Source organism: Myxine glutinosa, chromosome 2 (genome assembly GCF_964187855.1).
Source record: "Myxine glutinosa chromosome 2, kmMyxGlut1.1, whole genome shotgun sequence".
Taxonomy (NCBI): Eukaryota; Metazoa; Chordata; class Myxini; order Myxiniformes; family Myxinidae; genus Myxine; species Myxine glutinosa.
Window position 1 is genome coordinate 107,967,107 of NC_136262.1, and position 13,443 is coordinate 107,980,549.

Consider the following 13,443-nt stretch of genomic DNA (forward strand, 5'->3'; position numbering starts at 1 on the left):
ACCGGCATTCGACTGCCTTGGCCAGCCATGGTACGAATACAATTTGGATTTTAAAACTAAATTTCGTTCGCTCGTAATTTGGAGCCAATTCGTCCAAAAAATTTTTAGGGTTCAAATCCCATTCCACTGACACCAAATTGTTGCGGCCAATTTGTACAATTTGGTGTCCAAATTTTTTTCCCAGGGTTCAAATCCCACTCCTGATTACCAAATTGTTGCGGATCTTCGAAGCCCGTTCCTGTTACAAAGGGGAGATTAAGCCCCTTTTTCTCCTTGGGTCTTCGAAACCGCGAGACCGAGTCGCCACTTCCGGGCAAACGTGGGAAAGGGTTTCGGGACAATTTCACACGTACCGTGAGTACCAACACCGCAGCGGAAGCGGGGATCGGGTCTCGCACGAACCACGCGTAATTGAGTATGCCCGAGCAGAATGCGTACCACGTGACTCGTGCTGTTACCTTTCTATAGAACCCGATTAGAGCGATCTAATTCGTACCATGCTAAGACAATGATGGAAAACACAAGACGGTCGAATCAGAAGGAATAACAGGGTTTATTTACACTAGTTACAATGATTGGTAGAAGGAAGGGACACAGGGCAGAACTTAAACAGTCTTATACTTCAAATCCCAGACAATGGGCCCACTTACACACACAGGGAGATGGAGGAAGAGGAGTTCACGCGCAAAGCGCACCTGCTTCGGTCGCTCCGGGAACAGCTCACCCGGTCGTGGCCCTCTGGCTGTCACAGCACGTATCCCGACGAAGGCAGGCAGGAGGGAAAATCCTCACGGTGCGTATCAGACAAAGGCAGGCAGGAGGAAATATCCTCGCGGCACGTATCAAACAAAGGCAGGCAGGAGGAAAATCACGTGTCGGTGGCACGGCGCGGGTCGTCTTTACAGTGCGATTAATACTGCGCAGAGCACGGGGAGCAGGGAAAGTTCGTGTACAACAGGGTTATTCAGTTCATACAATATGACTCAAACGATGCAATCTCAACTCGTCTGTACTCCAGACCTCCACTGAACTCGTCTCTCATCTCACCCGAACTGAGGTGGGGGGCTCTGGGCAAAGGGTTATATGGCCCCGCCCTAGCCCGACTCGAATGTTCCAAACCCCGCCTTTTGCCGCAGTGGTAAGTCACTCCCCTCGAGCCCTGATTGGCGGCTCGTGCTTACCGATGGCTCCTCCTCCGCCTTCCTTTGGCCTTGGTCGACTTGTTCAGGCCTGCCTCGTGGTATATCGGCACCAAAAACCAAACCAAAGCACCATAAGGACACCTAATTTTCATTATCCTATTCAACACAAAACGAACACAGGAAAGGTCTACGCTTACATTTACTGAGAAATAACTGAGCTTAAGCGAGGCTACATGTTGTAGTGTAACTAACTAAGAGGGGAAATTAACCGTTATTATAAAACCACAAAACCGCAACAATATATTTGACCAGTAATGTTCTGATCCTGTTGGTATTTTGAAGAAATCAATGTTTTTTTTCCTATTTTTTTGTGGGTGCCTAAAACACCACCCTACACCCCACTAAGGAAGCTTTATATTTAATATTATATTACTCACATACATGCACACACACACACACATTCATGCCACCTACCACCTACAAAGGCTCAGTCACCATCGAGCAATTTTTAAAAAAGCTTTAAAAATCTAACTTTTTTTTTGTCAAAATTTTATCAATGTTTTTTTCCCCAAGACATTGCCTCGGAAAGTTTGACGAAGATCAGTTTAGCCATCTCTGAGAAAATGGTGACACACACACAGACAGACAGACAGACACACAGACCAATGACTCTCTTATATAGTAGACGAGCAGAAGTACCCGGCGCTGCCGGGTGGGGGAGGGGGTGGGAGAGGGGGGGAGGAAGGGGGGAGGAGGGGGGGTGGGGGAGGAAGGGAGGGGGAGGGCGGGGGAGAGGGTGGGGGGAGGAGGGGGAAGGGGAGAGTGTGAGGGGGGGCAGGAGAGGAAGGGGATTCATCACCTTTTCGTTGAATATATGCTGGTGAATGTGGCGTTCATCACGTTTCTGAGTTAAGTGTTATGCTGATCAGGAAGAAGAAGCAGCCTTACTACGAAATTCGTACACTTCCGGAATTGTTTGATTTATTTGTGTTCAAATGTCTGGTGATTGTTTTGTATTTATTTTCGCGAATGTGTACTTGTATATAACTGTCATTAATTTTAAAAAGGCTTAGGCACTATCAAGCGATTTTTATTTTTATTTATTTTTATTTTATCTTTTTGAATAAAAAAAACGAACTTTATTTTTTTTCCCCAAAAAAATTTTTTTTGCCCCAAAACACTCCCAGGCACTCACTGATGAACCTCTGAAAGTTTGACGAAGATCCGTTCAGCCATCTGTGAAAAATGGCGACACAGACAGACAGACACACAGACCAACATCTCTCTTATATAGTAGACCAGCAGAAGTACCCGGCATTGCCAAGGGGGGAGGTGGGGAGGAGGGGAGGAGGGGAGGGGAGGGGAGCGAACCAGGACAGAAAGTAAAATTCAACAAGTATAAATTTATTTCCATTAATGTACAAGACAACGAAAGGTGAGGGAAAATAAATTCCTAATTTGAGATGTCTCCACTCAGACTCATATACAAACAAGGGGGAAATGAAAGTAAAAGAAAATAAATAATGGCCTTTTGTGTAGTGCCTGCACTTAGCTTTGCATCCCCAAATGGCTAGTAAGGCTTGCTGGTCGTCGCCTCAAACCCCCGCGTGGGGAACGCACAAGATACCCCGGAATTGCGCCTGTAGCCAGCCGCCGGTGTATTCCTCCTCCTCACAGGTGCAACAACAACAACAATAACAGGCAATTTAAGGCCATTTCCCCTGCTAGAGTCGGGGTTAGCCTTGCGGGCCCCATGACAATCTTCTCCATTTTGCCCTATTTTCTGCATCTCCCCTTGTTCACCCCCTTGCCCGCATTTCTTCTTCCACCACCTTTAGCCAAGTCTTTCTCGGTCTTCCCCGTCCTCTACTTCCTTCTACATTCATTTCCATCACTCTTCTCAACCAGTCACTTTCATCCTTCCTCAACACATGACCAAACCATCTCAACCTGTTTCTCTTCACAGAATCCATCACAGGCTCTATTCCCATCATCTTTCGCAATTCTTCATTTGTCTTCCTCTCTCTCAACGATACTCCGCACATCCACCAAACCATTCGCATTTCCACCCTTTCAAGCCTTCGTTGCTACTCTACATTCATTACCAATGTCTCGTTCCCATAAATCATAACACTTCTCACACATGGAGCATACACCTTTCCCTTCAGCTTCAACGACACTCCCCTCCTCGTCAGCACGCCACTCAGTTCCTGAAACCTCTTCCATACACATCAAACTCTGGCAACCGTTGCCGAGTCTGATCCACCTTCTCCATTCAACGTCTCCTAGGTAACAAAATGTTTTCACACCTTCCAGCTTCACGCCGTCTCCAAGATCCAACTCAACATTTCCTCCATCTGCAGCTCCCTCTGTGCACACCTTACACTTGAATGTAGTTGCCACACTGGTTAATGACCATCTCAGACCACTACATTTTTGATGAACCCACTCAGCGCACATTGTACATTGAATGGAGTTCACTCCAACACCCTTCCTGCACACAGCACACGGTCACTTCCCAGTTCTTTCCACCTCACCACATGCTTTATCACATGCTTTACCACTTGCCATCACCTTTGTTTTTCCGATATTCACCTTCAGACCTTTTGTCTCCATACATTCCTTCCACTTGTTCATCTTCTCCTTCAGTCCATCCATACTTTCCGCAATCAACACCAGATCATCTGGATACAACAACTCCCATGGTAAACCCTCCTTTACATTCTGAGCCAGCACCTCCATCACAGCTACAAATAGTAGTGGACTTAGTACCGACCCCTGATGCACTCCCACCTTCACCTCAAACTCACCACTGTTCCCGTCCTTCGTCCTTACAGCTGTGCGTGCTCTCTCATACATTATCACTACTCTGATCAACCATTCCTCCACTCCTAACTTCCTCAATGCCCATGTCACTACTTCATGTGGAACCCTATCGAATGCTTTCTCCAGATCAACAAACCCAAGAAACAACCTCCTCCTCTTCTCCATGTACTTCTCCTGCCTCTGCCTCACAATATAAAGCGCATCTGCCGTTCCTCTTTCTGGCATAAATCCAAACTGCATTTCGTCGATCTTCACTTTTCTTTCTTATCCTCCTCTCCAACACCCTTTCCAATACCTTCATTCCATGCTCCAATAACTTTATCGCTCGATATGAGCCACAGTCCAGAGGGTCACCTTTCCCTTTGTGTAGAGGGACGAGGGTACTCGGTTCCCAATCCACTGGAATGCGGCCTTCTTTCACCACCAGATTACAGATCTCTGCCATTCTCTTCACACCCCAACTTCCCACTGCCTTCAACATGTCTCCCACAACTCCCGTCGGCCCTCCTGCTTTTCTACTCTTCATTGCTTTTATCGCTTCCTCACAGGTGCACACAAGGCAAAAACGCACCAGCAAGACCCACGCCCGCCTTCCACCAAGGCTTCTTCTTCCACCAAGGCTTCTGCAAAGGGATCAACGGGACGGCTTCTTCTTCCTCCGTTACTATCCAAGGCTTCACAAAAGGATGCAGCACAAACACAGCCGTTTGCCAGTGCGACCAAGACAAAACGAGAGGAATATAGTGAGATGCGGCCGCCCGCAATCAACTCAGGATAAAGAAAGAGAGAGCAAAAGGCAAATGCAGCCGTCCACGTTGAAAGCCAGCACACAGAGACCAAGTTGGTGAGACCGCGTCTTTTTGCTCTTCAGCTCTCGAATGTTCCACGCGGACGTCACACTCTGTCCAATCATCGAGCACTACTCAATCATCCCATTGCGCCTCCACCAATTACAAAGGCCGGGATGTGGCCTCCTCGCCACGAGTTGTCGGGGGGCAGAGTCCAGTTGTCATTCAGGAATGTTCGGATGACATCGGCGGTCGTGAGGTGGGATTTACGTGTCGATCGGCAAATGTGCTGGGTGTTGGTTAACCCTGGCGGCATTGTGATCGAATGAGTCCTTTGTTATAGTTGTTGTTTGGTAAGCTTTTTAATTGTAATAAAGATGGAGGGAAGATCACAGGGGCAATTTACACACTGGGGAATTAACCTTTAAGCCCTAGAATTACTTAACACAAAGCCACATCCCTCATGGCGACATGCAAACGCTCTTACCCGACAGACAGCCTACTTAGATACATCGAGATTCCTTACATACATGATTAACAGGTGTTTCTTGTAGCATTAGTTGTTCAAACATAACAGAACTTTGAATGTCTAATCTTGGGTTTAGCCTTTGCTTTTGCCTTGAGAGTCTGCCTTTGGACAGTCGGCACAAACCAGCATGAAGACCAGAGAACTGTCTCTGAAAGTAAAGGAAGCAATTTGGAAGCTAAAGGAACAGAATGTTTTCCCCAGAACATCTTTGAAATAATTTATTGAGAAAAATACTGTTGCAGATACAGGGTGTCCAGGGGAGGGACGAGGAGGGAGGGGAAGGGGTGACGTGGGAGTTTAGAGAAAGTGGGTGGGAGGGGGGAGGAGGCAGGGGGCGGGGTGGCATAAGATAATGGAGGGGAAGGGGTGGGAGGAGGGGCCCTGCGTTGCCTGGCAATGCTACCTTTGCTCGTATTTAATAATGCTACCTTGGGGACTATGAGATCCAGAAGGTCGTTTTGTCAGAATGTCAGGTCAGACAATCCAGAAGGTCAGAAGGACAAACAATCCAGAGGTCGTTTTGCCTTGGGGGAAAGTTTTTGTCCAAAGATCTAGTTGAAATTTCAAATCCTTATGAGGTCAAATTTCCCACAAGACCTCCTTTGTCAGCAATACAGGACTTTCAAAATTAGGTATGAATGCTAAATGAGGACTTTTGCACATTCCCTGTGTGTGTTACAAATGCAAAAATATAGTACAATTTCTCTTGTTGCCCCGGAACCAAACAAAAAATATATACAGTATTTATAACGACCCTCACCGCCCATACAGCTCCCACGTCAGTCTCCTCCCAAACATGATTAATAGTAAATGTCATCATTTAAAATTTGCCCTATGCATTGACAAGCCCCAACATATTATGTCCTTCTCTCACTAACAGGGATGATTGGGAAGGCTGGGTAGAACATGCCGTCCACAGCCTGTCCACAGGCCTTGCATCGGTCCATGTCCTCGGCAGTTTGCAGTACAGGGAGCTGCAAGCTGTCACCTTTTTGGGTGCATTCAGGACGTTCAACAAATCTTTCCTTTTGCAGAGGTACACCCCTTTCTCACAGGTATGTTCCCAAGTATTTTCAGCTTATTTTAGAAGCTTTGTGAGCCATTTTAGGTAACAAACCTAATCTCGCACACACGATATATTTTATGTTGCCCCAAACACGGCCATTTTCTGGAGTTTCTACACATGCCCACCAAGTATTCTGAGAAGGATTGCATCATTTACAAGTCCTATATTGTTGAAGGTCTGCAATCTCAATCAAGAGGGCAGGACTATCTCCATGGACATATCTCGGACATTCGACACAGTCTGGCATCCTGCTTTGCTTGCCAATCTCTCTGCCTGTGGCATTCATGGCCCTCTTCATTCCTGGATTTTGGACTTCCTGCACTACGGCAATCAACATGTTGCTATGAATGGAATCTTCTATGTATGGAATGGAAATTAAACCTTTACCAGTGGAGGCTTGAGTTCCCCAAGACAGTGCTTTGGGCCCAGTATTGTTCCTCATCTATATAAATGACCCTTCAAATAGGGCTGAGAGGGTGGCCTTGACGTATGCACACAAATCCTGTTCCTGATCCAGGTATGAACTGTCATCTCGGTGTTTCACAGGCAGGGTGATCCATCAATGCGTGTGCCATCCCTCAGATGGACATTAAACTGGGGTCCGGGGTCCTGTCTGCCGATATTAGTTGGTGGATGATAAAGATCCCATGGTGTCCTTCGCAAAGAATAGGTGAGCTATTGCTGGCACCAGGGCCAAATTTCAAATTCTGGCCCAAACCTACAGGGACATTACATCACCTTCTCACTTTGGAATGATAGTCAAACAAACTCACCTATCTTTTTCCTTGGTCATTCAATGGAAGAGGTTCAGGTTCCTTAACTACTAGGTCTCACCACCAGCAATGACCTTCTCTAGGCCAATCACATAGCAAAGCTGGCGTCCAATGCTGGCCGTAGACAGAGCATCCTCGATTGATCCAAGTCTTTTCGTGGAAAATCAGAAATACTCACAGTCTACAAGGCCTTTTTCCATCGCTCATTGGAGTACTGTTCTCTGCTATGGGCTGGTGCTCCAGCATCACATCCGTCTTTGCTAGATTTTAGGAATGTAAAGCTCTCAAAATTATTTGAATTTCCAAAGATGAGGGGGAAGCACAATGTCTGTTGTTGTTCTCACATTGCAGGAAGTTGTTTTCTACCGTCTATTCTCCAACATTACTCACTCCAACTTGATTTCTCTTAGTCCTCCGGCCCTCCACTGCAACTACAGGATGCATGCGTTCTTCCAGTAGCTCACTCCTGGTTAAATTCCCAAAATCCAGGTTGACTGCACACTTCAACCCTTTCTGCCACACTCTTCCTTCCGGGGATTCAAGCACATAGTGCACCCCCACCTTCTGTCACCCCAAATCCATACTCATGATCTTAATCGCCTCCATTAACCCTTCCTGACGCAGTCCTCTTTCTTGCTGTTTTGAGTGTTTCCTCCCCCTTTCTCTGTTTCTACCTCTTCCTTTCCTGTTTGTTTTCCCCCTTGCCGGTTGTCCCTCATTGTTGCTCCGCTACCCCCAATGCCAATTTAACCTTGCTCTTCCATGATCCTCTCTGTTGTAGAAAAGGAAATTGTTTTTATCCTCAACAGAGTGCACAATTTACTCCTCAAAACTTGTCATGTTCAAAACTGTCTCTGCCTTTTTATTTTCCCTCCGGTTACCCGGTGCCCGCAAAGAGAAAAGCAGGTTGAAGCAAGTGTCCATTTGTCTGTCTGTCTACAAACATCAGTTTATGATCGAGGAACAACTTGATTTCAATTGAATGTTATATTTTGAACACGAATCGGAAAATGAACCTGAGTTTAGAATTACTTTAGCTCTGAAATTGACAAATTGGCCAGAATCTCGCCCTGATCTCACATGCGCAGGGAGGAGGAAGATAAAAAAATTTTTTTTACTCTGTCTACATGTCTTGTGGTCAAACAAACTTTAAAATAATTCCAAACAGGAAACTTACAGTTTTTAAGGATGTCATAAAGGACACAAACAACAGGCACGATTAACTAATGTAACGCGTTAAATAAGGTGGTGTAAAAGACGCTGCATCATTGGCGGTAAACTTCCAAAAAGAGTTTTTTTTGCAACCTTTAAAATATTTATGTACTTCAATTGAATGATATACTTGAACATTGTAGATTGTAAAAGACAAATTACCTTTTTGACACTTTCAAAACCCTTCTGTTTAGCAGTACTTGAACAAAATATTACGGCATTTTACATCATTTCGACCAATCAAATTTGCTGCTCGCACAATTCACCCATGTCTTTGTTTCTCAAGGACAGTGCAGAGTAAGGTGTTCTATGAACTCCCTAGTGCATTGTGTTCTTCTTGTTCTTGTAAATAAGCTGCAATAATGTAAATGCAACAGAGGGGGCGCGGGTGGAAAGGCAGTCCTTGGCGTGACCAACCCTTGCTGCACCCTTGATTAACGCAGACGACATGTTGACGCTTGTTAACACCGACGCTCACTACTGAGCAGCCGGACATCACAAGATAACGAGAGAAAACAGGTACATGGATCTCCCCACTGATCATCCCGTTCAATTCCAGTTTACCGGTGCGCTCCCAATGCGTTGATCGATACACTAATACTTGATTATGATTCCATTTTGTGCTGTCTTTAATAATCAGATGCAATAATCCTCAACTCACGAACAAATTATAATGATTGCAAACTCTCCATGAATTTTTAGCTTCATCATGACACCGTATCTCCATTGATAACCGATTTGGAAGTGTCGCAGTTTCATCTTTGAACGACATACTTTGAAGATGTTCGCATCTACTTGAGGTTTTCTAGGTTCGCTTTAATAGCAGGTGGAGTCCTGATAACAGCCACAACACGCAGGAGCTGCAATGTGTGCTGGGAAAGGTCCGCCGCCTTGAGTTGTGCCACGGAGGTTGCACCCACCAGGAGGCGTCATGCAGGTGCCGCGTTCCAGCACTGGGCGCGTCTCGTGCCACACAAAGGCCACTCTCTCCACACTCGGCTCGGCGAACAACACGTGAAAAGGGTGCCATCTTGGGGTTTAAACCCCGGATGCAGGATACTTGTGTCCACGAGCTCAACGTCCTACGAGCACCGCTCCTGACGAGGTTCTTCACCGTCGGCGCGGGCGCACCGTCCTGCGGCTCTAGACCCTCGACCCGTGGAGGTACGTTCAAAGACAACTTTTATTATGACCACGAGATCCGCGGGTATGGAAGACTCTGAGGAGTCTTTAAGTTAATCGATCTATGGCTCGATTGGTGGTCACCGAGTTAGGCAAACGGCCACCAAAGTGTCACGAGTGGGAAGGAATAACACCAGGAAGGAAAGACACGCGCGCGTTTGCGCATAATACGACATACATAAGGAATTTTGACATACCTTTCCTCTATTGCCTCGAATGAATTATGGTGCTTGGAAATTGTTAATTTCATGCAACTCTCCTTTGGATGCTGCACAAGACATCGGTGCAGACCACAAAAAGGACGAATGGGTCCCAATGCGACTACAGGGCGCTTCGTTGGCTACATGACGGTTAATTTATCCCTCCAGGGGTGCGTCAGTGTGATGTGTGATGGCAGGCATTCAGTGTGTGTGATGGCAGGCATTTTCATGGTGGAACAGACTCGACGTGGTCTGTTGCCTTGTGCGCAACTCGAGGTGACGCATCGTCGAGCACGACGCGACGCGCTCGCTGAGCATCAGGAAATCGCACGCGACGAGCGTTGTTGCTCCTGTTGCATTCCTGAGGCGGCGCACTGAAAATCCCCGTGGTATCGGTATCGGATATCGCATCACTCTCTGCCACCAACTCCTCTAGGTCGCACGGACGCACAGACCCGGCTTTGATGGCTCTGCGTGACACTCCCACTGCGAATCGTGCGGGCCAAAAAACCCGATGGGGCGGATAAGTGCTGACCAAAGAAATGGGTTATGGGAAATCATGTGGGTCAGGAAAAATTATTTGGGTCAATTGTGCGCCTGTTCCAGTCGAGCCTTTTCCAGCAACATAGAGCCTCGGTACTTGGTATTTGGTTACCTCCAGGTGCCGTGAGCAGCATCTCACTTTACCAACGGCAGCAGTTGTTTTGCCTCGTTTTGATTGGACGCCGTGTTCGTGCATAACGTTTTACACATTTTGGGGCGACGGGCTAACTCAGTTGACTGCGTGTTCTCAAGCCTTCGTTGTGCAAGCGCAAGGTATGTCGGTCGTTTCGCTTTGGGACATCTTTTTGTGATGCATGCAACGTCACCAGACACCCTTTTGTTGTTGTTTTGCAAACAGGCGTCTGTTATGTAAGTGCTGGTTGGATGGAAAGGTCTCCTGGTATAATTTGAAGCTGTAGACCTTTGATGGGCTGGCAGGATCATCTGCTGGCAGGATCATCTGCATCTGCCAGCTTGGAATTGTGGTTTTCCCAGGCAAGGTCATGGCAGATAGTGAGACCCAAATGTTTGAGTGACAGAACTTCTCGGTGAGGATTGTTGAGAAAGTCGTTGGGAGGGTTGGTGGATGTTAAAGATCCCACTGTGTCTTTCACGAAGAGTAGGCGAGCTATTGCCATTGCACAAACAAATTCCTGCCTTAACTACTGCTGGGAAGGCAAAGGCAAACCACCTAGTATAACCCTTCCCAGGAAAGTGCTCAGTGAAGGTCTGGGGGTTTTTGACCTTTAGCAGTCTCAGTGCGTGATTCTTCAACGGTTGTAAATTTCATATTTTTTTTTTTCTATGACCTTTAAAATTTTCTTTTATTTCAATTTAATTACATACTTGAACACTGCAGAACACAAATTACCTTTTTGACACTTTCAAAACTCTTCCGTTTAGCAGTACTTTGACAAAATATTATGTCACTTTACATTATCTGACCAATCAAATTTAACTCTAGTAGACCCCACCCATGTCCTTCTTTCTCAAGACTGTATGGGATAAGGTGTTCGATGAGCTCTGTAATTGCCTCCACCACCGGAATGGACAGGGGTTGTGTTTTCACCCTTGTCTGTCTGTCTGTCTGTGTTTACTGTTTGTGAACAGGATATCTCAAAAAGTTGTGGACAGATTGAGATGAAATTTGGTGGAGAAGTTGGGTATGTGACACGGACGAATTGATTAGATTTTGGTGAAGATCCGGATCCGGCCTACGGATGGGATACAAAACATAAATGGTTCAGCCTGGCGGAGGTATACTCTCTACTGAGTGCCGTTACTGTTTATTGTGTTTCCATCCAATTTTCCGTGTTTTACCGGACCTTGGTGTGGTGTATTTTCAAATTTGTGTCTTTGTGAGTATCTAGCTGATCTCTCCAAGGCCTCAGCTCGTGAGAGTGCTGATTTTGTCTATGATGTGACAAGTTCCTCATTCGATTTGACATGTTCTTCAGTGTTCCCCTTTCATGATCCTTAACTTCATTTTATTTCCCCTCTTCCCTTAACCCCTTCTCAAAAAACAAACAAACAAAACTACTCCATTAACTCAACAAAAATCAACTCATTCCTCCTGTTCTTCCTTTTTTTCATTCATTGTTCATGCCTTACCTCCGAATTGAACTAATTGGCTTTGGACTTAAAAGGTTTTAATAACATTTCAAAATACTTACTTTGCCTTATCTCTCCAAGAGGAAAACCCCACATCTTTTTCTTCTTCGTCAATTTAATCTTCTTCTTCTTCACACATTTTCTTTTATCCTTCTTCGTTTTCATACATTTTCCTGCCAAACCTGTCAAACTCACAAATGCTCAGTTCTTCGACTGTCTGCATACCGACAGCACGACGTACTTTACCGACAGAGTGGAAAGCAAAGATGGGTCAGAGATGGGAGAGGGAGGCCGAGTCTTTTTTGATGAAAAGTTGTCAGAATTTCACATGTAAGTTTACTCACAGTCTAGATGTAAATGTAATTGTGTGTGTGTGTGTGTGTGTGTGTGTGTGTGTGTGTGTGTGTGTGTTTGTGACTGTAGGGTGGTGACACAATCTCCCTACGGTTAATGTGCTACTCTATCGGAATTGAGGATCACATGAAGTGTAATGTGCAGAGGATGTCTCCACACGAACATCAACTCCCCATTCACATCAAAACCCCTCCACATCAGTACCCTCCCCTGAGTCCGCTGGTCTTTAGCAACACGCCAATATCCTCCCAACCTCACCGCTTCTCGCTACCCCAATTCAGTATCCCACCAGCTAATGTCCCCTCCTTTTCTACTCTCCCCTTACCACAACCCCGCCCAGATACCCTCACACATGCTCCCTCGCATTTCCCCCCAAACACCTGGCCAACCTCAAGGCTGAACTTTCAAACATGGCTCCTTTCCCAAAAAACAGGTAGCACTTTGTCACGTCTCGCTGGACTATGTTCCCCTCCCCTCACTTCAAATGCACTCCACCTCTGCTCGTGGGAAGGCCAAATGTCTCAATTCTGTGTTTGCTTCCGAATCTTGTGTCCACAACCACTCACACTCTGTATCTGCCCTACCCAGTCACACCCAACAGCTCCAGTACTCTGTGTCTTTTTCACCTGAGAAGCTAGAGGAGTTTCTGACAACCCTGGACTCTGATTCTGCATCTGGGCCGGATGGCATCAGCTCACGTGTTCTAAAAACATGCTTTGCTGCTCTTTCCCATCCTTTTTCAGCCCTTTTCACCCTATCATTTCCCTATGTCATCTTATATCTGCTAGGAAATCCATCAACATCACTGCATTACATAAACATGGTGCAAAAACGGATCCCCTCAACTACAGACATGTGAGCTTAGGCCACAGTCACACTGGATCGTACGATTTCTGGATCGTGCGATCGATGGCAATCTGGCCGAGGTACGACCAATCGTCAATGTTTGCTACGCTCTCCATTTGCGATCGCAAACAGCGATTGGTCTTAGGGGTCATCGTACGATTGGTGGTACGCGTGGTTGTGCGATCACCAACGATTGGAGAAGATCGATCGCAAGATCAATCGTAGGTAATCGTGCGAATAGTGGTGGCGATCAGCGACCAATCGTACAGTCAATCGTGGTGACTTGCGACCGCTCGGACAATCAATCGTGGCGACCTGCGAACGCTCGCACTACCGATCGTGAGGTTGAACGACAGGTGGCACCACCAATC

General features: G+C 46.3%; 2 protein-coding genes across 2 annotated transcripts in view; both read left to right on the forward strand.

Annotated features, from left to right (window-relative positions):
* LOC144890862 (uncharacterized) overlaps positions 1–13,443 on the forward strand; it is an 812,162-nt gene that overhangs the window by 26,356 nt on the left and 772,363 nt on the right. The window lies entirely within an intron of this gene.
* The window catches only part of MBP (myelin basic protein), a 72,991-nt gene continuing 68,491 nt past the window's right edge, over positions 8,944–13,443 (forward strand). Inside the window, exons 1-2 of the mRNA XM_068107503.2 lie at positions 8,944–8,961; positions 9,146–9,500. Coding sequence (XP_067963604.2) covers positions 8,944–8,961; positions 9,146–9,500 — 373 coding nt within the window. The remainder of the gene's footprint in view (positions 8,962–9,145; positions 9,501–13,443) is intronic.